Source organism: Amaranthus tricolor, chromosome 5 (assembly GCF_026212465.1).
Source record: "Amaranthus tricolor cultivar Red isolate AtriRed21 chromosome 5, ASM2621246v1, whole genome shotgun sequence".
Taxonomy (NCBI): Eukaryota; Viridiplantae; Streptophyta; class Magnoliopsida; order Caryophyllales; family Amaranthaceae; genus Amaranthus; species Amaranthus tricolor.
Genome location: NC_080051.1, coordinates 22646809 through 22673440, shown reverse-complemented (window position 1 = coordinate 22673440; position 26632 = coordinate 22646809). Strand labels below are relative to the sequence as shown.

The window sequence follows — 26632 nt, the reverse complement described above, 5'->3', positions numbered from 1 at the left end:
GAAAAGTCCCACAAAAAACAATGACGGAACTTTGTGGGGGCGGGTTGGGGCTTCCCGCCCCAGATTTTCGTCATTTTATATTTTTTATAATTTCAATCTAATAAATAAAAACAACATAATTAAAAGAAGAGAATAACTAAAAAAATTTTAAAAATCTTATAAATAATAATAGATTCTCAAATTAGGAATGAAGTTATCATTTAACAACTAAAAAAAACAAAAAATGAAGCAAGCAATTAAGAGAAATTGACAAAATAAAAATATTAAACTTATCATCCATAATTGAAGGATAAATGTTTGTTTTATATTTTTATTTGAATTTTTTTATCTTTATTTAATAATTAGTTTGAATAAGTGAATACTTTAATCACTAAAAAGCCATACAAATTAAATATAAAGATGGTAAAAAAAAAGATGTGGTAACAAAATGGGCAACGATTTTCTTATTGATAGTTCAGTAATACACATTTAGAGCCAAATAGCAAAGACATACAGTGTCAATGACATTATAGATAATTTAAAAATGCTAAAAGTGCGTCGAGCTTTACTTTGATTTAAAATTTACATAATAATTTTTGATTGTATTGATTGGCTATATTTTATTCGAATTTATTTTTTTTGCTAATTGCGTCCCCTTAAAATTTTGTTCAACTTTCGCCACCAACAAAAAAAGTCTTAGGGGAGGGTGATATACTACTAATACTAGTATGTTGAGTTGAGACTTAGGTAAAACATAAAATGTATTTGATTCGACATGGTACATTAATTTTGAAAAACAAAGTGTAACATCCCTAAATTTCCAACCCCTTAAACGAAATCAGAATCGTGAAGGAAGGGAGGAAATTTGGGTGTTACATAAAAAGAATAGGAAAAATACTTAAAATAAACGCTAAAGATTAATCGAAAAGGTTGAGTAAGTAGAAATTTCGGTAGCATCTCTGCCGAAAACTGAGAATGTGACAAGAATATATAAATGGATAACATAACAAAATAATCTAAGGCCTTTAATGCCTTCAAGAATACGTCACGACGGAAAGAATCATCGTCGGCTTCTCAAATCATCAATTCTGATGAGGATCGTGGTTCCAGTGGTAACGCATCGATCTAACGGATACTAAAGGAGTATTCTCACTATTGTACATCCAAAAACTACGCAGCGGAACTATAGATCATACAAGGAGTCACATGACTCTATACAAAGGAAATTATACAATCCCAAAAGAAAACTTTACAAGTAATATAGAAGCTACAAGCATTATACAATTTGTATACAGTTGATACGACCGTACTCCGCTCTTTCCCCCAATGCAACGCAAAAGAAGCTCCTATAACTGTCATGTCAAGCTATGATCCTCATGTTGCTCAACATAATGACCATAGTCAGAAGTGTCATAGCAAGAACATCATAGAGAATCATGAGCAAATAATAACAAACACATACACATCAGTAATTAATGAACTTATAACAATTAGAGTCATTGAACAAATCTATAGACAACAATATAGTATGGCAATAGCGAGTCTACTTATCTGTCTAAACACCTGTATTTACTCATAATTTCTCTTTCAAACTACTAATCTCTCGAAAAATATTCAAAGGTAGTGGATCCTTTCTCTATTCGTGGCATAGTGACACGGCCATGGGCGTTATCGGCCATCCGGCGCCCATGACAAAGTATGAGCTCATGCCCCCTCCAGCTGACCCTCTCGGGTCCTACCTTCGGAAAAAAAAACTAACACACTGGGGTACTAAACTAGTGAAGAGACCACCATATTGGGGTTTGCAAGGCCCGCATGGTATCACCTCGGTCAAGGGACGGTATCGTCCATCCGGCGCCCAGTGACCCAAGCATGCTCATACCCCCCTTACGGTGGTCCCGTCGAACCTCACCTAGGGGACTATTAAATCAACCGGACATAATCTAGTTGAGTCACGCCAACTAATCATAAATCAAGGCTCAATAAGTAGGAAATCACTTCAATACCACACACAACCATGGTGCGTTCTTTACTATTTAGAAATCTGTTCTCATAGTCTCCTAATGTTTTCATTCTACTTGCCTATATCACTATTATGACTATACACTAACATAGTTTACTTTCTGGCGCTCTATAATTCTAATACGATGTATATAATCATGAAATATTGATAGTGCTTTGTAACGATAAACATGATGATAAATTACTGCGTGTACGTACCTGCAAGTGTCACTGCACGACCACAAATTACAAAAATCACCCAATTAAGGGTCTACTTTCCTCTTATAAACTGGGAACCTATACAAGTTAAGAATAGAAATCATAAGTTCTCTTAACTGCTCTGTCATACTAGCTAGAAACCAAAGTAACCACTATCATCCATTCACGACAAGTTTTCAATTACTTCTAGCACGTACACATCTCATTCAACACCAAGCATAATCGTCAATTCAACAATAACACAAGTTTTTCCATCGGCAAAGAATAAAAGGATTATGTCGACTGTTTCATTGCACCAACTAACTTTGAGTTATAACGGTTCACATCATCTTAATATAAAGCGACGATTCAGACTTAATGTTGATTTAGTTATGAGTTATGAGGATGCTATTCCTGATGTTGATTTAATTGATGTGGAGGAGGAAGAGGATTTTAGTGATGATGAGAAATTGAGAACTATACAGAAGATGGTGAAGATCTTTATGAGGAAGATGTATTTGATTTAGATTTTTAGTGTTTGTTAGTTTGTTGATTTTGTTTAAGTTTCAATTTGTTATCATTGGATATATTTTGAACATCTCTTGAAATGTTCTTAGCAACTAATCTAAAATTTATTGTTCTTAGAAATCAAGATTAAAGATGATTTATTTTTCATTAATGGATAAAAAATAGTGAGAAAATTATTTAGGATTTAGAAATTTGATAAAGGTAATAATAATAAATTATAAAAAAGTATCTTGCTTCATTAGAAACAAATCTAAAATTTTACATGTAATATTTTTTTTATTAATATAAATCACAACACACTAATTATTGTGGCAATAAGAAAACAACTTTGATTTCCATGAAAAATAAAAAAACAGAAAGTTAAAAAAAAAAAAAAATTTAATCTCAAAAACAAATTTAATTTTTTTTTAAAAACATCTCATTTCCCTTCCTCAACCATACTCTATCACCTTATTCACGAACTCATCAAACCAACAGCGACCATCACTTACGCCAGCCCACTTCAGCCGCCAGGCGCCACCAACCACTCAACTTCTGCTCCAATAACCGCCAGTCACCGCGCCAGAAACCTGAAGCCTAGACGTACGCGACGCCAGCAGAAGCCGCTGCTCAGCCACCCGCGAACCTCCCTTGCCTTACGCCCAGTCAGCCCCGTCAATAACATCTATCGCAGTCACCTTCACCATTTCTTTTTTTCTCCTCCCATTTCAAGGTACACAATCCCACCCAAAACTTTTAAAGGTTAATGGTAACTAATGAATTTCAAAAGTGGTTTAAAAATTTCTGAAATTACTTCTTAAAATTCTTAATGTGTATATTAGTATAATGTGATTGCATGTTGACGTTGTTGGAAATTGGTATTAGATCTAAGAATTAGTTTAATATTTATTATGTTGAGTCTCTATGAATAATTGTTGTGTTGGACTATAATTGAAATGGAGTTTTTTCTGGGACTATTTTCTGATTTTGTGGAGTTTATGCTTAAATTGGGTGTTGGGGTTGTGCGTGGCCATGATTCTGGTGATGAGCTCAGTGATAAAAGCGTGAGGAAGGAGGTTTTGTTCTGGTTTTCTGGGTTTAAATTTCGGGTTATGGGTCTGACAGTGGGATCTGGGGTCCTAGGCAGGGTCCGCGGTTCAAGGTTGTCGAGTCTAGATCGGGCTGCAGGTTTTAGTGTTGTGGATATGAGTTCTGCAGGTTTTGTGTACAGCTGCGTGATGGGATTGTTTTTGGTGTTGTTTAGGGCTGCAGGTAAAGTTTGTTCTGGACTGTTTTAAGAGTTGTTGTTGGGGCGATCTTGGTGATTGCCCTGTGTGTCTTGGGGATTGTTTTTGGGTGCTTGGATAGTTGTTTTTGGATGTGTAGGGCTATTCGGGGTGGTTTAAGGGTTGTTCTAGGATTGGTTTGGCTGCTGTTTGGGTGTGTCTCAGGGGATGCTTAAGGGCAGCGGCAACACCCAGATTTAGTAGTCATTGAAATACCAATTCTCGGTTGCGAAGCAATTTTCTTTCAATTTAAAGCACCCATTCTACGCAGTTATAACTTGGATAGATGGCGAGTACGGGGTCATATCTCAATTGTTTGACAAGGGAACACGGTATTTTGGGAAAGGTTTTGAATAAATTTAAAGATGGAAAAAAATTGCGTAAGTGAAAGTTTTGGTTTTGAAATTAATAAGATAAGGCGAGCTAGGGTTTGGCTCCCTATTACCGTGTTTTAAGGTATGGATATTCCCAAGGTTAGACACAAAAGGCGAGCAAACCTCACTTAGGGGTATGTGCATTCCCAAAAGTCCACCACACTCATATCAGTCATATGTGTTTGAAGGTAAACCACTTAAACAGTGACAAAGTCTTTAAATGAAGAAAGTAATTTGCCTATTGCACTTAAAAAATCAATCTCGAAAGCCAATTCAATCATGCAAATATGGAAAAACTAGACCACAATGGATTGTATGATGGAAAGATGACGTGATGAAATGGAGATATGGGTAAGTTGCGAATTCGTTGTTGGTACTCCTTTTCCAATGAATGTTTTCTCATCCGTATTTGTTTTATTACTTCCTAAAAATATGAAAATTTGAATTGTGAGTTTCAACTTGTAATCATTAATTTATGGCTTGATTTTTCAATTTTAAGTTGTCTAGAAATGTTAGCTTTGGTTTTTTTGTGCTTAATTTCTTCAGATTATGCAGGGTCGTAATATGAATTCGTTCATGTTTTGTATTTTATTTTTTATGAATGTTACAAATTCGATGAAGGACTTATGATTTTGTATTCAGTGTCATATTTCTCTAATTTTTAATACTTGGGTTAGGTAATGATTGTTAACTTTCTCACTTTTTCCCAAGAGCCATATTTGGTTTTATGCCAAAGTTGTTGTCTTTTGCATGCTTGAACTGCCCATTTCTGCAATTTCAATTGCTCTATACTAGACTTATTGGTCGAGACTTGAGAAAACTGTTTACGTAATATGAATTTTTTGATTTGCTGGATCAATTTTGTTCTTTTATGCTCTTTTCAGATTGTAAGTGTTTGAGTAACCCACCAGATATTATGTGGGTTTCTAGAATTTCGAGTCTTGGAGCTCGGACAATCAAGAAATTAGCTCGAGGTTTGTTTTTGAATCATTAAGTTAGCACAATTGTTTATTAATTAAGACTTTCAATATTGGTTACTGCTAATATATGGTGTGATCCCTGTTCCGTTTCTGCCTTACTCATCAATATTTGAGTATTGATAAATACATTTTTCATATATGATTAAGCTATCAACCTAATGATGAAAGTTTACACTATGAATTTGTGTGATACAACAATGAATATTTAAAGATCAGGGAGTATGTTGAGATGCTGAGAGACCAAGCAGTGTCTCCTCATGTCAATTGTTCTTTCTTGAAGATTGAAATGGTATACAGTTTTTTCTAGTGTTAGCCATGGTTTGAAATTTGCTTTATTTTGTTGAAGATAGTCTCTAGAAAAGATTAGAATACTCATAACAAAGGTATAGTTACACAGAAGTCTGCACTCTAGACTAAAATGAGGGCCATGATGCAAACAATGATTAATCCACAACAAGCGGATCCCTCTCCATTAACCTTGCATCAATACATTGCATGTATTGGAGACTTCATATTCCACGATAACGAAGAAACTTTTTCACTCTTTCATATTCCAAGTGGTTTCATTTTGGAAGGATCATATTTTTGTTCTAAAGAAACAGATTTGGATATTGAGATATGAGGATGCTAAACTAAGAAATTAACACTTAAAAGAAAAAACATGGTCATTAATCACCATGTAAAGAGAAGCACCAGAAAACTGAGTTTTATTTGAGAACAAAATAATGGATAGACAAAGAGGAACAAAACTCTGATGGCATTGTATTTTGAAAATGTAGATAGCATTAGGGAGATGGAGGTTTATTTTGACTAGTTTAAGTCTTCTCATAACACCTTTTTCTCCCAAACAATTAGAATGGTTATAGATATATGATCAATAAATAACTACAAAATTTTTTTAGCTTTTAAGATGTTCTTGAGAACTTGTTTCGACAGAACTGATAGGGAAAGGAACTTAGTAAGGGAAGAGAGGGAAGGGAAAGGTAGAGGAGCACGAGAGGAGAAGAGCTCAAAACATTTCTCTTCTAAATCATTATGTTGAGAACAATTGAACAATGTGTAGGGATGGCAATTCAGTCTGAATCCGACCCTAGTCCGACTCGATCCGAGGAAAATAATACGATTCGAGTCCGAGGAAAAGGTTATCCGACTTCACGATTCGAATCCGAGTTAGAGACGGACTGGAGTTGGATCTTATTAAAAATCCGACATTCCGACCCGACTCCGACCCTGAAGGAAATCCGACTTTGAATTTGACTTTTAACCCAATATTTTGTTTCACTCTAGACGTGACTAATTTAAGCTCTCTCTCATACTAATTGTAATTTTCGATTTTGAAAAACTATTTAGTATTTTTATTTAGATCAATCAATCAAAATACGACAAATCAGATCAAGAGAAATAAAATACGCCAAATTAAAATGCGAGAAAATTTTGTTAAAATGTAGTATTAGGAATATTTCTCATGTTAAACTTAAATCCAAAGTACATATTTCTTTGCTAAATTGTATTTGAAAAATATATTTTGTTAACTTCGTATGCTTTAAATCATTAGTACAATATCACAACGATAAAGTTTGATAATAATCCGACTCCGTTGGAGGTCCGAGAGTCCGAGTCGGGGCAAACTTGAAGTATGCATAATCCGACTCCGAGTGGAGGTGGACTGAAAAAAAAGGTTCGACTAAAATCCGGAGCAAAGTCGGAGTATGTATAATCCGAGCCGAGTCCGACCCATTGCCATCCCTAATGTGTTAGAGATGAGATTGAAGGTGTATGACGTGTAGGGAACTAGGGATGGGCAAGTGTCCAAGACCCTACCTAGACCCTATTTGATCCTACTCTTTTTTTATGGGTAAGGGTCATTTTTTTGGACTTTAAGGGTCCGATCCGATAAAAACTTAAAGGGTATTGGTTCAAGTAGGCCCGACTCTTAGACCCTTTTTTGACATTTATATTTCTGTGTTGAATAGTAAAATTAGGCCTTTATTATAATTTTTGGTAGTTCCTCTTTTGTAAAGCTCTACTTTTTCTCTCTCCACTTAACTTTTGCCCATTTTCTAAACTATCTAGGTTTTCAAATCAATTTTTCCTCGAAACTTTCAAAAATCAATTATTGCAGCCCAAATCAAAATCAAAGGTTAGGTTTTCGAATTGATTTTAAGGTGAATGGGAAAATTTAGTTGTAATAATGTAAGATGTTGGGTGCTTAATTACAATCGGTAGATTTATTTTTGGTCAAACCTTAAATCGTACCTAAATACGTGCTAGACAAGATAAAGAATTCATCGCTATAGTATCAATTTTAACTACTTTTAACTTGCTCGGATATATAAAACTAATTTTGGAAGTGGTAACAATTCAAGTTCTTATATAACGAATGGAACATTTACAGTATCATCAATTGCTCTCATGTATATCTTGACTCTTGAGTCTTGAGTTTAGGGATGGCATTAGTAACATAGTCATTGCACATCTTACACCACAATATTTTTAAACAATCAGTTTCCATCTCTTGGAACTTGCCTTAGACATACAATGTACCACAAACCCATGCCTTCATCAAAAGCAACAACTTTTCCCATAATGACACATTCATTCATCTACAAAAAAATTAACTAGAATACTTTATCTGAAGATTGAGAAGCAAATGGAAATGATGTCATCTTGCCGTTATTCCCTCAAAACATAAGAGAAAAAGGCAAGAGGGTCGAGGGAGCTAGCTAACACTAGAATTATATCCTTCCAAGTACTCCTTCCGTCCCTTTGAGAATGCACCCATTTTGTTTTGGGTAAAATTTAGTGGAAAGTGAAATTTGGTTGGTGAATAAGACGAAAAACAAGTGGATGATAGGAATGAGTGGTTATGATGGAGAGAGAAAATAAGTTTGTGGATGAGCTTTAAAGAAATAAAGTGGGGTCATTGAAAGGGTGCAAAATGAGTGGGATAACCTAAAATGGAAAGAGGTGCAAATTGAGAGGGATAGTTGAGAGGGATAGAGGGAGTATGTCTTAGTTGTGAAAGAATTCTCTCTTTAACTAGTGATATGAGATTGTTCCTTTTGTTTCCTTCACCCTCCTAATGAGCTCTCTTTCTCTTCTCTTGCTTTCAATCTATTTTCTCTTCAAACAGGCTGTAAAGCTCAAGTTTACTGGATGAATCCTGAATTTATATATGAGGTAAGAGAAGTGAAAACTAGCTGATTCACTATTTGAAATGACATTTTTGCTAATAAAATGTACCAAAGTAGTCCAAAACTGATGATAATTATTTTTTTTTATTTTCAATCCGTGAAGAAATTAGCAACTTTTGTTACTCTGGTTAGGAACAAATGGGAGAGGAAAGCAAAAGGCTCTTGCAACTCAATGAGAAAGCATCAATCATCAAACATCATAAAATTTTAGTTTAAATTTATGATAAACAATTATGCTTGTTATCACAGTACCTTCTGTGGGTTATTTTTAAAATGAGTTTATGCAGAGTTTTCTATCCGACTTCTAACATTAAGCTTATTATTTTGGTAGGGCAACTGGAATACACACCTAGGATTCGACTTTTGCATGCATCTTCTAGCAGAATAGACACCTTCTTTCAATCTCCTCCGCAGGTATTTTCAAAATCCTTGCTGCAATTATTCGGGTAAACTGGTAAACTCATGTATGATATTCTATCCAAGATTGATATAATGAGCACCAAAAGCATAAAGTAGTCCTCATTCTTGAACTTGTGCATTTGTTAAGGCAAAGCTTTTGATGATTTGAGGTTCTTTTGGCATTGTTATGTAAATTCTTTTCATTTCGTGAATTACAAAATTTACCTGTGCAAGTGGCCACTAAACATGTTCCCTGCACGCTGTCTTAGGGCCTGTTCTCTAGAGCTACTAACAACTGAAGTGACTGAAGTAGTGAAAGGAGATAGTAAGAGTGATGATGAATGGACAAGAACTGGATAGAGTTAAAATGAACTGAATCAGAAGTGAACTAAACTTGATAGAAGTGCACTGAGTATAGCTCAACAGAATTGATCTGAACAACATTAAATGAACGAAATTGAACTAAGTTGTTTGTAATTGATGTAATTGATTATTATCTACTTGTTTATGTGGTAGAGATTAAGGGAGGGAATAATAAGGTTAGGTACAACTAAGAATGGAAGGGAAGTAGAAGAATTATGAGAGGCGGGTGTTTAGATTTTTAGGATGGAAGCTTTTGATGAGAAAGGGAGGAGGAGAGTGGGAGAGGGACAATTTTATTGTTTTATTTCATTTTTTTGATTGAGATTGGGTTGTGCTAGGGAAGTAGAGGTAGAGGACTAAAGTAACATAATTTATTTGAAAAAAAAAATCTTTTATTTAATTCGAAGATTTTGAGAAAGAAAGCCACATTTTCTATCGGTATGCTCTCATGGTGTTGCTTGTTTAATGGTTGTGATTATCTTCTGCTTATCAAAATTGTCTCTGCAAGTTTAGCTGCTTCTGATAATATTTGTTAACAAAGCTATTAAAATCACTAGAAAGACAGCAACTTGCTGGCATTTTTTTCTGAGGCAGACAATTTACTATATTTTAGAGCAATCTTCTGCTCCTTTTGAACTTCTTGTGAGGAATTACAATTTTAATGTGTGGAAGAATGTTGCGTTGATGGTGGGAGTGGTCAATCTTGTTTGTCTGCTTTTTGTGTAGTTGTAATTAACATGTTCAAGTTTTGCAGAAACACCAATTTCCTCAATATTTTCCTATACAATTGTTTGTCCAACCTAGGGAAGATAGACCCCTTCCTCTTTCTCCCTCTCCTTCCCGCCAACTTCTTTCGTCTGAGCACAAAATATTTTTCTAGTTTCTATTGCTATTTGTTTAGTTTGAAGTTTGTTAAGGTTGAATAATTTCCTATCACAACTACTCATACGCTGTTGTGCTTATCAAGTGATTGTTGTTCAGGTGCCTAGGTATTTTTGTACCACTCCTGCTGTTGATCCTTCCCAGGGTGGAAAGGGTGAGGTGCAAACGTAAGCATTTTCCCTTTTCACATGTTTGTAATTGAAGTCCATGTTTGATTTGTTGTTAAGACAGGAAGTATTTATGCTTCTTTCTACCTTGTGTACAGTATCCTATCTGTCTCTCCAATTGCATTTCTGTTACTCATCTACTGTTCTTGTTTGAGTACAGAATAAATGTTACATTTGTTGAAACGGATGGAACAGAGAAACAGATTAAGGTTCCTGTAGGCACAAGCATGTTAGAAGCTGCTCACTCGAATGACATTGAGTTAGAAGGTTAGCTATCTACTTGTTTTCGTACTTTTGTCCTTGAATTCGAATATTTTTTGTAGTAGACAAGATTTAAGCATTTTTCCACGTCACCATCAAGACATTCTGAATAGCCTAGTAGGCTTCTATTTCCTCGCAATGACTTTATTTAGCACATCCATATTTGCTTATACAAAGCATTCCTAGTATTCTCTCGACATTGCTTTCAAATTGTGTTCTTCTGTCTTTACAGGAGCATGTGAAGGATCGTGTGCATGCTCCACATGTCATGTAATTGTAATGGTAAGGTATCTCCTTTACTTTTGGTTTTTGGTTCGTATAGGAGTAGTGTCACCTCATCACTCCGATGACTTCGAACTTTTTAACTTGGTTCCTTTTTCAGGATGTGGACTACTACAACAAACTGCCAGAGCCATCCGACGAGGAAAATGACATGTTGGATCTTGCTTTTGGGCTTACAGAAACGTGAGTAAATCGTCCTTACTAATTACTACTTTCTTCAATTAGTCTTAAGAACTCTTCTGTTCTAGCCCTCATTAAATTTCTTGTTTAGGTCTCGTCTGGGTTGCCAAATTGAAGCAAAGCCTGAATTAGACGGAATTCGACTGGCTTTGCCAGTGGCCACCAGAAATTTTGCAGTTGATGGATACAAACCAAAACCTCATTAGATTCGTTCATGACCTATACCCAGGTGAAAAATCAGTTTTTAATTCGACCTATTACCTTTCTGTTGAATAGAGATAGCTCAGGCATTGTATTGTATGCCTGATTTACTTTTTCTTGCTTAAAAACCCACCAATTGAAATCCTTAACAGTGAATGTCCTGTTGCTTTTTGTAAATTGAGGTTTTATAGCATATAGCTATTGAGCTATATCAGACTACTACTTCTATTGAATAATTTCTGTTGGTCGAAGTACCCGGGGACGGGATCGATTTTTTGAGATGTATAAACCTGAGATAATCAAGAGGCAGTTTTTTGGTCTAAGGATGTAATGATATACCCTTGTACATTTTCACTATCCACGTTCTGTTTTTTTTTTTTTTTTTTTTTTTTTTTTTTTTTTTAAATTTTTTTGACACCTTTATATTATTTTGCCTTTATATTTGTACAAAGCTCAAATGAGACATTTGCTCAAATTTGGAGGGAGGATGACATAGTCAACTTAAGGTTTAGTGGGTGGTCAGCTAGGATGACTGGTACCCCAAAATATGTATTTCTCATTTCTGGTTGGTGTAGGTAGAATCATATGAAGTAGAATACTACTATTCTTTTAAGAGTTCAGTTCATGGGATGCCACTTTTCTGAAGCTTTTTAGACGTGTGCCTCAGTATTATCTACCTATCCTTCAAATTTTGGGATAACCTAAGAGATTCAAACCACCATACCACAACATCATATCCCTTTCTTTCCCTTTACCATTCGTCTTTTGAATGCGCCGATCCCATCTTTCTCCATTCAAAAATCATTGCGTTCTGAATCGGGATCTTAGAAAATGAAACTAAAGACATTGTTTCACTTCAAAGCTAAGGTGATTGAGCCTTGTAGTAAACTTTTATCCATGTTTAAGCATAATTTTGAAAAACCTTCATTCTCTTCAAGGACTCCTACATTTCGAATGCCTAAACGTCGCACTAAACCCAAACTCAGAACGAAAGTTGTCAGGTTCAGAAAACCATTCTCCATTAAAGCTTTTAGATTCCCTCGTTGCCGTCCCAAGAATAAATTCCGATTGAGGAAAAGCCGCCCTTCTCTCTCTAAATTCAAGAAACGTTTTCGCAGGAAGAAACACGCTCAATCTGCCAAAAAACCCATAAAAAAGGTACGCATTGCTGAACTTCTAACAGTTCTATTCTCCCTAAGAAAGACTAAAGACACGGATAGTGAAGGAACCGATCAAACCATGGGGGATCCTAGAAGTGTAAGTCCATCAGAAGGTGGACATGCTAAGGAGCCGTTCCCTTCACCTATAACACCGGGGTATGTAAGGATAAGTGATGACAGTAAGAAAGAGAGCTCGGATGATCTTGAGGAGGATGAAGACATGTGCAAGAGTTTCGAGAATCATTTGGTGGAGATGATCGTTGAAGAAGGGAAGGTTAAGGACTTGATGGATGTTGAGGAGCTTCTGTATTGTTGGGGGAATTTGAAGAGTCCAGTTTTCATTGATTTGGTGTGTAGGTTCTATGGGGAGTTGTGCAAGGACATGCTTTCTTCCTCTCAAGAAAATGAGAGCACTCAAGAGACAAGTACCTCAACAGAGTTATAGTCCAATGCATCTTCATCTTTTATAGTCTATGTTATTACTCGGACTCGAGTACCATGTCAGGATACTACAATGTTTTCAAGTAGCAGATAAGTCTAAATATTCAATTTAACGTCTAAAATGAAGAGTCTAAATGCTATACCAATGTCCAACCATTAAGAATTGAACACAGATACGTGAAGCAAAATGAAGAGTCTAAGTAACATAGTTTATAGTACTCTTTACCAAGTTCATCCCTTTGATGTTAAATTGGTTTTTTCTCCCTCTATTTACAAGAATCTTAACACTATGAAGCAATTACATGTCGCATGGGGGCGGCCCAAAATACACTCTGATATTACTGATTTCGTTTATTTTATATTTTTTCATATTTTTAGAGCCTAAAAACAAGTATTTAAACTAAGTCAAAGATTGTATAAATTTATGTCAATTAATATTTAAGGCCCTTAAATTAAGAGTTCTATACAACTGAAAATCTTATACTTTTTAGAAAACCACCCTTAATTGTTGCATCCCAAGAATTCTTCAAAAGTAAGTTACGTTGTCTTATTTAATTTGCAAATTTCTCCCATTAAGTTGGTATGTAGTATTTGGGAGGAAAAAGGTCGCAAATAGTAACGGATGGTGGAGACGTCCTCTGTTTAGTTTATTTTGTGTTAGCTTGTCAGGTTGCTAATATGTTACCCATGTAACTTGTAGCAATATGGATTAAACCATATTCGTTTTAAATTTGTTGGAACGTGAATATGTAGAGGTATTCATTTGAGTTATTGCACTGATTTTGAGTTGATTTAAAATCAAATCTTGTATCTACATTGGTATTTAAATAATTGTGAATCAATTTTTAAGTTGGGGCAAATCGAATTTGATTATAAGATCGGGTGATAATTGGATCATCGGATCTATTTTGAATACCTCTTGCTCTTGCAATGCTACAAATATCAAAAGAAAATGTAACCGTCTCGAATTATGAAGGCAAACATTAATTGGAATTTAGTATTAATCAAGCGGAAATTTACTTTTGCCAACACAAATAAGGGGTTACTTAAAAGTCAAACCAATATCCAAGTAAAATACTTGAACCAAACCAAAGCAATATAACAGAAGTCTTAATTGTCTAAAATATAGGAAAATTACAACCAAATCGAAATAAGTCCAAAGTTTAAATTACATCTTTAAAATAGTCTAAATCTAAACAACTAAACTAATAGTCTCTCAAATACAATAAAGAGATCTAAACAAAAGGGGAGTCATACTCCAACACGGGTTCATCTTCTGTTCGCATATCCATTCTCCGTCGAGGTGTCATAGGGGTTTACTCTAAAAACAAAACCTTTGGAAAAACATATAAAGTATAGTATCAGCAAAAAGGTTGAGTATAAACACACTAGTGTCCGTCAAACAAGTTATTAAAACCTTTTTGATTTGAGTAAATTCATTTTGAAATATGCTTTTTCATTTGATAAATCATATTATCATTCAAATCCAGTTCAATGGCTCTATAGTCATTTCAAATTCTCATTTTTCATCATAAATCATAATATCTCAAAATGGATCCAAATCAATTTCAAACTCATATCATAAGTTTACATGGGTACTTTGTGAGTCATCCTGTGAATCGTTTAGTAGTCGGTCTACCGTTCGCGACATGTCCGGCAAGTGTAACATAATGGTATTGTGAACAATACGCGCTAAACATTGGTGAGCTGTTTAATCACGCACACAACATTTGCTGTGGCATATGTACCCGCTAGGGGTGTGCAAAAAAACCCGATCCGAAATATCCGATCCGGTTTTCAAAACCGAATAATTTACCAGGTTTTTGCAAAGCGGATAATCCGGATCCGGGTCACATATTTTTGGAAACCGGGTACCCGGTATCCGTTTTTTTTTATAAATAAAATAATGATGGTATCTATTAAGCTAATTTTGGGTTGAATCTTAATATAATTTTTCTCCCGTAGATAACTTTTTTTTGTATAATTGTTCTTACTTAAACCAATGTGTAACAATATTATTCTTTAATTTCCTTAATTTGTCTTTTATGATTAATTAAGCTAAATATTTTTAAAGAGTTAGAATTTGAATTTAGAATTTGAATTTTATATAAAAAATTATTTTTTAATAAAAGTAGAGATAAAAATGCATAGTTGAACGAACTAGTTTATTTATTTATTTTTTTAAAAAAAAATCGGATGTTACAGTATAAAATCATTAAGACATAAAATTTCATGAAACACTATTTTCTTAAATACGAACTAGTTTTGCCAGTAATAAAATCAATAATTGATTTGCAAAATACATATTAATTCTCCAACAAGGCCCAAATTAATCAAGTCATTGTAATACCTAGGCATGGCCACGGTCCGGGTTGGTCCGGTTCCGTTCCGGTTCCATCCGGTTCCGGTTCCACCCGGTTCCGGTTCCATTTGGAACCTGTCGCGAACGGTTCCGGTTCCGGGCGGTTCCAAACGGTTCCTTAGCGGTTCATGAGGCGGTTCCGGCGGTTCCAACTCACGGGACGGGCGGGTCGGACCATCGGTTCCATTTTAATTTTTTCTTTAAATTTTTGTATAATAAAAAAATACTATAATATCGCGGACGTACCTTTGATGATTACTTGATTATTAGCGAAATTCATTGCATGTCAAGTTGTCATCGTTATTGAAATATTTACTAAAATGAATGGAAAAAAATTAATTAATAAGAAACGAATCAATGATAATGTCGATAAAGATGATTAATAAAAAAAGAGGGAGAAAATGGACTTGAACCTAGTACCCAAATGAATACTAAGCTGCCTACGTATCCCGAAGGAATCAAAGCCCACGTAGTTCTTTGTCATACCTTTTATTTATAGTTGTTGAGTGTTGATTCATCGTTGTCGCTTGTCGGATTGATCCTATTCGTCTTCGTCATCATCATGTGGTTGATATTGATTAGATGCTTCCGCTGACTCTCCTCCTGACGATGATGAAGTTGTATCCATCATCATCCATGGATCTAACGCTTGATAATAAAATCCTATTACTTTGGTTAGGACCTCGGTTTTAAAACGTGGGTCCAAAATGGTTGCGATTCCATAAATGTAAGGAAAATCGGTAAAATATGATTTCCATTTTTCCATCATTTCAGCAAGAATCGGCCTTAATTGTGGGTTAGTATCTTCTTGTGTATGTTTAAGCAGGTGATAAAAAATAGTAATACATTCACTTATTACTAAGTGAACGTTCGGTTCATAAACATAAGAAAAAATCTTAGTCGCGTGGTCATACGCTTCTAATATGTTATGTACACCTATTGCTAATTCCCAAGTTTCATCAGCTATGAAACTATCTGTACACTCACTATATAGTTGTGTTATTACTGGGCGATAAGCAATCGCCTTTCTTAATAAATCGTTCGTTGACCCCCAACGTGTAGGAGTATCTAATGACCAATACACTTTTTTAAGTTGGTATTGGTCACATAATTGTTTATATCTTCTTTTAATCTTTCCGATCCTAAGCCATTTTACTATATCCCTAATTGGTTCTAATAATTCACTTAATTGTTTTATACCTACTTGACAAGATAAGTTAACTATGTGCGCACAACAACGTATGTGTAATAAGCTACCCCCAAGGATTAAACTAAAGGCGGGTTCGTTAAATAAAAGTTCTATACATTTTATGTTTGCGGTTGCATTATCTGTTGAACAACAAAATATTTTATCTAATAAGTTCCATTCCCTACATATCTCTATTAATCTATATTTTATGTTTTCGCCGGTGTGTCTTTCTGGCATAGTCTCAAAAGCAATTATTCTTTTTTGAATAATCCAATTTCGATCTATCCAGTGTGCTGTTACACACATATAAGATTCTAAATGTGGGGGAGCAGACCATATGTCAGTTGTTATGCTAACCCTACCATTAAACGATTTAAACATTTCAACTAGGTCATAGCGCATTGATTCGTATAATTTAATTGTTCGTCTTTTAAGAGTGTTCCTAGGGATTGCTCTAAATTGTGGTTGCAATTGTTGTCTAGTGAGACGCTCATATGCCCTACTTTCACCGTGGTTAAAAGGCAATTCATCGCAAATTACATACCTAGAAAATTCATCAATCATGTCATTACGATTATATCTAAAAGGCATACCTGTGTTGGGAATGTCCCATTGTGTCTGTCGGCTTCCACTTGTGGTCCCGCTGCCGCTTGATGCATGAGTTTCTTTTGTGATTCCATGCTTCTTTGCCAAATGTTTGTTAAAAGATCCCGTTCCACCACCTAACACGTATTCACAAAACACAATAAATAAATGTTTATAAAATATGAATATATAATGTATGAATGTATTATGTATGTATAAAAAACTTAAAAAGTATTTACCTCTGGCGAAATTGTATGAAACTAAGGGCTTTACTCCTTGACTTTCACAAATTTGACAAGTGCATAGGAACATATCTGGATTCTCGGTTGGTTCTTTTGTGAAATACGACCACACATGTGAAACAGCTCTACCACTAGAAGGTGGCATTGCCGGAAAAGGTTGTCTTACTGGTTCATCTTCATCTAAATAAATAATTTAAAATTATAAAACTATAATTAAATAAATAAATAATTTAAAGTTTAATTAATTTGAAGAATAAAATTATAAAACTAACCGATAGTTTGGAAATTGACTCGTTTACCACGAGCTTGTCTTTGTTGTTGTTGTTCTCCTTGTTCTTCATCTGATCTTGTTGATGACTGTCGAGATATATGTACCCCAATTGGGGTCGTTGGTTCTTCTTCTTGTTCTTCTTCTTCTTCAATTTGTATATCTTTTTCCACTTCTTCTGCATATTGATGTAACTCCGGGTCGTACCCTTCCGGATAATTAGGTTCATAATTATAATTACTAATGGAGGGTGTTGTTGATACCGACGGAGTAGAAGTGGCCTTTCTTTTGGAGGAACTGGAACCTCCTAATGATTTTGCCACTTTAGTAACTTTTTTTGTGGCTTTTTTCAAAAATGAAGACATGATTGATAGTATAGAAGTAAAAATAGAAATATAGAATTAAGAAATAAATAAATGATTAATTATGTAACTAACTAAATTAAGAAATAATTAGAAGACTAATTATGTAATTAAGAGAATAATTGCGTAATTAAAGAATTAAGTAGAGAGAGTAGGAGAAGAGATGAGTTGTGAATGAAAATGATTGAAAGTGATGAGTATTTATAGGATGGATTCCAACGGCTCTCTAACGGCTCTCTAACGGCTAGTTTGGCTCAACGGTTCCATGGAACCGGTGGGCCGGTTCAACCGGACCGGTCCCGGTTCCGGTTCCATGGAACCGTTGAGCCGGTTCAACCGGACCGGTCCCGGTTCCGGTTCCAGAACCGGTTCCATGGAACCGTTGGACCGGTTCTCCCGGACCGGTTCCGGTTCCAACCCGCGGGTTTTTTGGCCCGGTTCACGACGGTTTTTTCCGGCGGTTTCACGGTTCCGGCGACTTTTTTCCGGCGGTTTCACGGTTTCGCGGTTCGGGGCGGTTCGGAACCTGTCGCAAACGGTTCCGGTTCCGGTTCCGGTTCCAAGCGGTTCGGGACCGGTTCGGTTCCGGGTAACCCGCCCCGTGGCCATGCCTAGTAATACCTTATTTAAAATGAATTTAAGGTTGTTCCGTCATATTATAATTGGTTATGCGAATTTATAACTATCTTACAATTATTTTTGACAATTTAGGTATTTACCGTTATTTAAATGGTGTCTTAAATCCGTAAAATTTATAAACCATCTAAGTTAAAATTATTTTATACTATGAGGCAGTATGTTATTAATATAATTATAAATTTTTGATATAGGTCTATTTATACCCTAATTTAATTAACAATATTACACCTTTTAATAAATAGCCATTTTCTATTAACTTGATAAATTAGTAAATAATTAATAATATATTTTATAAAATTATACCAAAGTTCCAGAAGTCATATAACATGTTTATTAGGCCATTTGAACTTATAAAAGTCATTTATGATGTTTTATTATTTTGTATAGACATTTTATCGATAAATAGAATAAAATAGGTTTAAAATTATTTGAGTCCGAATCAAATACTATAAAAATTATATGATGTTCAAGAAGCTATTTTAAGGGGTATAAAATTTTAAATAACCATTAAAAATCATTTCAATAATTAATATCGTTATTTTACCGATAAACGGAATAAAATTTATTTAAGTCCATATATGGTCACAAAAATCCATATAAATTTTTTAATATGTATTTACTGTTTATATAAGTGTCTCATAAAAGTTTTATGTCCAAAAGACGTCATTTAGTATTTATTTTATATTTTATCGTTTTCAATCTTACCAATTATTAATAACCGAGTAAAAATTATTAAGGTCCTTAAATGTCAACGAAACCTTCCCAAACTTTTGTCAATTTTACCTAATATCCATATAAGTATGTGATAAAAATTTCAAGTCCATATGTATTTTTTTGGTAATTATTTTATATTTTAACATTTTACAATTTACCGTTAAACAATTTAACGATTATTCAAAAATCATGAAAAAATTCCAAACTAAACATATTCTGGCCAAATCGGAGACATTATAATATATTTTTATTAATTATTTTTGATGATGAAGAGTTTATCTAATACAATGTTTTATAATAAGAGTATTTAACACCTTAAAATCTATTAAAATATCAATTTAACGAATAATTGCAACAAAAAGTATTCAAGAGATTTTCTTAACATATAGCTACTGGAAATTTCTTTTAAAATGAATTTCAAATATTTTCAAAGTTCATATAATCTTTTCCACCACAATAACTTTCACAAAGTAGTGTTAAACATGCCTTTAAACATACAACAATTTATAAAATAACCATGCATGATGCCCACAATAATAATACATGTAATAAATTATTCCATTCTCAAAATTATCATTTTGATATCGTTTTTCAAGATTTAAGAACTTTTCTTTGGGAATTTTATTTTTTAAAAACAAGTTTATACACAAACTTTTCCTACTTGTTCTTAAATCCTTTAAAAATCACCCATGTGACATACCTCGATTCCAAGCCTATATAATTATTCCGTAAGCTCCTACGCATTCTTAGACGAGGTTCTAACTTCGGGTTCTTGCCCTTCAAGTCTTATCTCCAACTCTTCAACTAAACATATTGCATTCATCTAAAAATCAATAATAATTTTGGATTTCTTACATGCACTTAACTTTCCCTAGTTAGAGTTGTTAGACTAATACTTGTGATGATTTTAACATATTTGGAGTATACTTATTATGTTGAGCAACATACTTAGTTAAGTCCCATAATTTTACTTGAATTCTTTAAGTAACAAAATTTATATGTTTGTGGAAATACATCTTCTTACTTTTTATTATGGCCTATTTTTATAGATTTATAAGTGATGATTTTCTTAGTTAAAAGATAAAATACTCATTTTATAATGATCTTAGTTATAGAAAGATTCATGTAAAAAAAATGTTTTACATGAACAAGTTTTAACAAAAACTAGTGGAATAAAGAAATGATCATATCTTACTCTATACTTGGTGGATTTCTTCAAGTTTGGTGTTTATGGAAAGCTATTAAGATGAAGATTATTTTTATGGGAGATTTGAGTTTATAAACATAAATTTTCAAAAGTTTTAGTTGGATTTTTGAAGAAGATTTGATGAGAAAAGAAGGTGTTTTAGTAGTTAAAATTTTGAAGGATTCTAGTGTTTGTTTTTGGATGAATTTGGGAGCAATTTGTTGGGGATTATGGCAGAATAAAATGGTCTGAAAATGAAGTGTTTTTGCTTCTAATATTTGCCTCTTGCATGCTTGTAATGATGCACAAGCTTTGGGTGGAACAAAGGGGGTTTTGAATAGAACAATTTGCTTGAGTATGTAAGTAAACAAAGAGCTAAAAGGGGGTAGGTGACAGCCATATGGGACTGCTGTTTGGGGCTGATTTGAGGTGGTTTTTGTCCTCAATTTGGTCTATTATGGTGTAAGAAAGGTTTATCTAATATAGTTTAAGGTTTGGGTAAAATTATTGTATATGTAACAAGTTATCTAACTTGTACTTCATGTTTAAAAATCACTTGTATATGTTTATGAAATGTTTAATTTATTCTCAACATGGGTAAATAAATTTTTCGGGTAAGTATTATAATTATCCCGAAAAGTTATGGGTAGTTGATCAACATTAAGTTTAATCTCCAAAGTTTATGTTACTTGTTACACTTCATAACTACATTACGAGTTGACAAGTTTCCAATCATCATAGAAATTTTTCAAATTACTACCATCACTAATTAAATTTTAATTAGTAATGAACAAATATATATATATAAAATTAGGTGCTAAAAACGACTAATGAAATCTCATTAATAATACGACTGTTTCAGAAAAGTTTTCAAATGGGAAATTATATTTATAATATCCATACGAGTAATGTGTCTAAAACCTAACATATCAAGTTGTATTTTAGAGTTTTATTCAAGAATTTTTAAATTCTAACGGTTTGTTTGATTGTTAGTATTAAATAATGATAATAAAGATGATTTGTAGAATGTATCATGTTATTCCTATGGTACCAGAAGCGCTTGTGGCTCAATGGATAAAGCATCTGCATGTGGAGCAGAAAGTTTGGGATTCGACCCCAACTGGTCGCAGGTATCAATTGGGGGGTTTCTTGACTGCGCGCGCATCTCTTTACTCCTTTCTTGGAGGAACGGTATGTTTTGTTCGCATCTTTCAGGAAAAATAAAACCCCCTATCCAAACCCTGCCTTGCGTGGGATACTGGAAGTGTCTTTTAGCTTTACCTTTTTATTCCTATGATAAAGAAAAGTTGATCATAAAAAAGTTTTTTTTTTTAATAATTTTTATTACCGTCAAATACAACATCTCCAACTGATAAAACATTAAAATGAATTTTTTGAAAAAAAGTGAGATAATTGAAGATAATTGAAGGAGAACAAATAAACCTATCTTGAGTTTTTTCCATCATAATTATGCTAAACTTCATTACCATTTTTATCATGATACTTGAAGTGTACAACCTTCTTCATATATCTTTTTCTTTGGTAAACTTCTTTGTGCTAGGAATGTAACATTCTGAGGATCTTTCTTGAGTTGGAGGACTCTTTAATTTGTCCACATTCTTGTTTATGGATATGAGTTGTTGTTTTCCTTTCCTCCTCGGATTCTGATCAAAGTTTCCTATAGTTTGGATCCGCTAGGTACGATGATGATGATTAAGTTTATGGAAGAAGATGAGAAGGTGGTTGTTGAAAGGTCTACAAGGTGGGTTTTCCGGTGGTAGGGATGAAAGGTTTCCTTTTTAGGTTCTTTTCATGGGTTAATGTTGTAATACACTTCAATGGTTGGTTTGGGCATGATTTCAAGCTACTCTTTAAGATGATCTCTAAAGCCACCTATGAATTGTCCAATCTTCATCTCCTGGGTTCATTAATGTCACACAATACCGATGGATTTTCATATTCTTGGATGTAATCAGACACAAACCGAATCTTTGCCTTAGGGTGTTCCTTTGGATGTACAACGATTGTTTGAAGGTCGAAGGAACATAAATTCGTCGGAGATGTTTCTCTAATTTCTCCCACGTTAATATTCTAGTTTGTTCGTCCCTGGTTCATTGTTTTTCAACTCCTTGAAACCATGCGACAACAAACTTTGTGAGCTTTTATTCGGCAAACTTGTACCTTCTGGTCAAAGTATCTTTTTAAACTATTCTTTCATCTGGAAGCAAACTTTATGGAGATCTTTGGTAAATTTAGTTATTAGTTTTTGATTGTTTATTAGAGAAAAAGTGGGGTCAACAAGCCAAAAGCCAATAGAAAAACTAACTGGAGTTTTTTTTTTTTTTAAAAAAAATTTTTGTTTAAAAGTTAGCTTTTTAGCTGGCTTAAAAATCATTTAACAAACACTTTTTTTGGTTATTTGACTAACCAACAAATCAAAAGTTAACAAAAAGTCAATGTAAAAGAAAATTTTCACACGGTCCATTCGGTCTAATTAACTTGGACTGGACCGATCTAGGATAAATTCGAATCAAATTGCGACCAAATCGAATGACAGGTTCTATTTCCAAATCTAAAAATTAAAGTATTTGATTTTGATTCGGTTTGGTCCGATCTAATTAACAACTGTAATTTGGATGCTAGAATATCTCGCTCTACCTAATCACCTATAAGCCCACTATAATTTTAAGATAGAGGTGTTCAAAACAGACTCAATGACCTGATATTTACTCGACATTGAAACCGAACCCGACTTAACCTGATTTCAAAATGAATTTAGAATAATGTAAAAATTAATGTAAATGCAAAACCCGATTTTTAAACGGATCCAAAATACCTTACTCGAAATTGGATCAATAACCCGAATGAACACCTCCAAATTAGGGGAAATGGTCGAAGAATTTTACTTGCCTAATCTATATCAAATTATCAATGAACCAGCCTGGACTTCTTGCTTCTACCTTACTTCAGACGTGCATATTCTTTTTCTATGGGCTGCATAACTGCAAGACTTCAATACTTATAAAACTCTATTGTTGGATAAAAGACAAAAACAGCTTTCCCAATCTAGTTCCCCACAATCAACCAATCAAATTATTAACTATTAATTTAATGAGTAAATACTTTCTTTGTCTTGAAAGAAATTGCTCCAAATACACAGTGAGGAGAATTATTCATTGGGTTCATTCTACTAATATATTGGGGTTTGATCTCTTTTTTCGTTAGACTTTGGAGTTATGAAATTTGATTTGTAATTGATTTGTTGGTAGAGATTAATGCGATAATACAGTAGACACTGAAATTGCAATTATCATCAACTACATTAAATTCAATTTTATCTTAAGACTATAACAGATCGAAAGACCCCCTCGTAGAATGCTATGTCAAACAACGATGTGGAAGAGGATATTTAAAATTTTCATATCTCATACACAACGATCGTAGTTTTGTTAATTTTGAATTATCTTTCATTAAAGTTGTTATATACTTGTTAATTTTTATATCTGATGTAGATGTCGTATGATTCTTTATTAATGAATCAGGTATTATTAAAAAAAATAACAACTCTAATACAAAGGCTTTTTGGTAAAATCACCTAGGATTAAAAATACTTCATCTGTTTTCATGTGTTCTTCTCAAATGAAATTTACGAATTTTAGTGTCAAACTTTGAACACAATTCCTTATCGATTCATAAGAAAAAACATATTCATGTAGGATTTTGTTAGATTCATCTAAATATATATACTTTTTAAATATAAATTTTCTATAATTTTTAAAAACTTACAATTAAAATTATTTAATTTTAAAATTTTCATACATTTAACTTCGAAGAGAATAAATTTTCAATAAAAACAGGCGTACAAAAACAAAAGATAATTGGACATTTGGACTCACCAAACCCAACCAAAAATCCGGCAAAAAATGACCCTTATTAATCAGTCCGATGACCGATTAACCGGCAATTCCAAGTTTTCCCACGTTAAGCTCACCAACTTTTCTCTTTCCTGCCACGTGTCTTTTCTCGGTTTCCCATACCGTGACGGACGGACACCGTCAAAATCCCCTCCTTAACGGCAATCCAACAAACTTCTTCCTTTCCCCTTTCTCTCTCTTCTCAATTTCTCCCCCAAAAAACCCTAATTTTTCTCTCTCAACTTTCTCTCTCCTCAGATCCATGGACGAAGACGAAGAAATCCAGTCGCATCCTTCTTCAGGAAGCGAATCTGACCCTCCGCCCTTACCACAACCATTACCTTCGAATCAAATAACTGCTGTGACTGTCGCAGCTGTTCCTCCAAATTCGAAGTCTCCATCGACGCCAAGTTCTTTAACTTTGGCGCTTCCGATCCAGCCAATGTCTCGTCTTTCTTCCGTCGGTGGATTCAGCGGTAGTGGTGGTGGAGGAAGAGAGGATTGTTGGAGCGAAGGAGCTACGTCGGTGTTGATTAATGCGTGGGGAGAAAGGTATATGGAGTTGAGTAGAGGGAATTTGAAGCAAAAACACTGGAAAGAAGTTGCTGATATTGTTAGTAGTCGAGAAGATTATACCAAAGTTCCAAAAACGGATATACAGTGCAAGAATCGGATTGATACTGTAAAGAAGAAGTATAAGACTGAAAAGGCAAAGATTGAAAATGGTTGTGGTCCGAGTCGCTGGCCATTTTTTGAACGGTTGGATAGGTTAATTGGTCCTGCAGCCATGACCGCAGCCCCGAATGCTAGTAAGGGTTTTAGGTCGGGCACAGTGTCAGTAGCCGGAGTTACCGTTTCTCCACAAACTGGTAATGCTTCTACTGGTGGATTGAAGTCGGTGCCCGTTGGAATTCCGGTTGGGGTTCGACAACCTGCACCGCTTCCGTTTTCCCCTCCTAGTTATCTTCAGACTCCATCACAGAAGCAAGTCCAGCAACACCAAGAACTTGTGAGACAGATGCTACAACAACAGCAGCAACAACGACAGAATGCAGAGGTGGTTGCTAGATTACGATATAATAGTATGATTAATCATAATAATAGCAATAATGGTAGTAATATTGGTTCTGGTAGTAGTAATTTTAACAATACTGGGAATAGTAGTATGTGGATACAGCAGGTGAAGCAGATGCAGGAGCAGAGTAAGCAGATTCAACAACCACAACAACAATTTAGAAAGGCTTCAATTCCGGTAGAGTCAGATTCTGATAAGGAAGATTGGTCTCATGATTCAGGGGATAGTTTACCACCAAAAAGGACTGTGTTTGAGATGCGAAAGCGGAAGAATGTGGAGATGAATAAGGGTGGTGGTGTTGGTGGAGAAAAAAGGGGGAAAACGACTGATAAGGAAGATTGGTCTCATGATTCGGGGGACAGTTTACCACCAGAAAGAACTGTGTTTGAAATGCGAAAGCAGAAGAATGTGGAGATGAATAAGGGTGGTGTTGGTGGGGAAAAAAGGGGGAAAGCAAAGAAAAGAGAGAAGAAAGAAGCTGTTAAAATGTGGGGGAATTCGGTAAGGGAGTTAACACAGGCAATTTTGAAGTTTGGAGAAGCGTATGAAGCAGCTGAAAGTAAGAAATTGCAGCACGTTGTGGAGATGGAAATGCAGAGGATGAAGTTTGCCAAGGAGTTGGAGTTGCAAAGGATGAAGTTTATGACTAAAACACAAATTGAGCTTTCCCAATTGAATGGAAATGGGAATGGGAATGGGAATTTGAATGTGAAAATGAATGTGAATGGAAGTGCGAGTAATAACAGTGATAGCCGAGGCGGCGGAAGTGGTGGTGTTGGTGGTGGAGAAATAAATAATCACCATTTACATGAGAATCATCTTAATCATGCTAATAGTGATAGTAGTAATTAGTAATCACAACTTAGAGGTATTGTAGCAAGTGAGTAGGAACAGAAGTCTGATTATTAGGTTGGAAAAGATTGGAAGAGTCTGATTGTTATGAAATATGAACATTTGAATTGTGAAAAAAGGATTCAAAATGTTTTGTAATTGATGATGGTTAATCTATATGAGAAAATTGTTAGATCTGTGCTTTATTTGGGTTGAATTCGAATCAATGATTTTGCAACAGTTGCTGGAAAATGGAAGGAACTTATGGGGAAGTTTAACAGTTAAATTTTCAGAATGAGATTAATTTAATTGTTTTGCTGTGATTAAAAAAAAATGCATGTTTGATTGAGGATTACGCTGTTAGTAACTTAGTATGTGTTTGGTGTAAACCACTCCAGAATAAAGACTAA

At 34.4% G+C, this 26632-nt stretch overlaps 3 protein-coding genes across 3 annotated transcripts; all 3 read left to right on the top strand.

Annotated features, from left to right (window-relative positions):
- The first annotated feature begins 3085 nt into the window (after positions 1-3085).
- LOC130813789 (uncharacterized) lies at positions 3086-11611 on the top strand. Its single transcript, XM_057679666.1, has 8 exons — positions 3086-3418; positions 5230-5319; positions 8851-8933; positions 10263-10330; positions 10491-10597; positions 10824-10873; positions 10974-11056; positions 11145-11611. The coding sequence occupies exons 2-8, from the start codon at positions 5262-5264 to the stop codon at positions 11257-11259; spliced, it is 564 nt and encodes a 187-aa protein (XP_057535649.1). The 5' UTR covers positions 3086-3418; positions 5230-5261; the 3' UTR covers positions 11260-11611.
- Positions 11612-11665: 54 nt separating this feature from the next.
- LOC130813788 (transcription repressor OFP17-like) lies at positions 11666-14529 on the top strand. The gene has a single exon (XM_057679665.1). The coding sequence runs from the start codon at positions 12086-12088 to the stop codon at positions 12857-12859; it is 774 nt and encodes a 257-aa protein (XP_057535648.1). The 5' UTR covers positions 11666-12085; the 3' UTR covers positions 12860-14529.
- A 9739-nt stretch (positions 14530-24268) lies between these two features.
- LOC130813787 (trihelix transcription factor ASIL2-like) lies at positions 24269-26417 on the top strand. Its single transcript, XM_057679664.1, has one exon. It carries the CDS (start codon positions 24579-24581, stop codon positions 26241-26243), a length of 1665 nt encoding a protein of 554 aa, XP_057535647.1. The 5' UTR covers positions 24269-24578; the 3' UTR covers positions 26244-26417.
- The last annotated feature ends 215 nt before the right edge of the window (positions 26418-26632 follow it).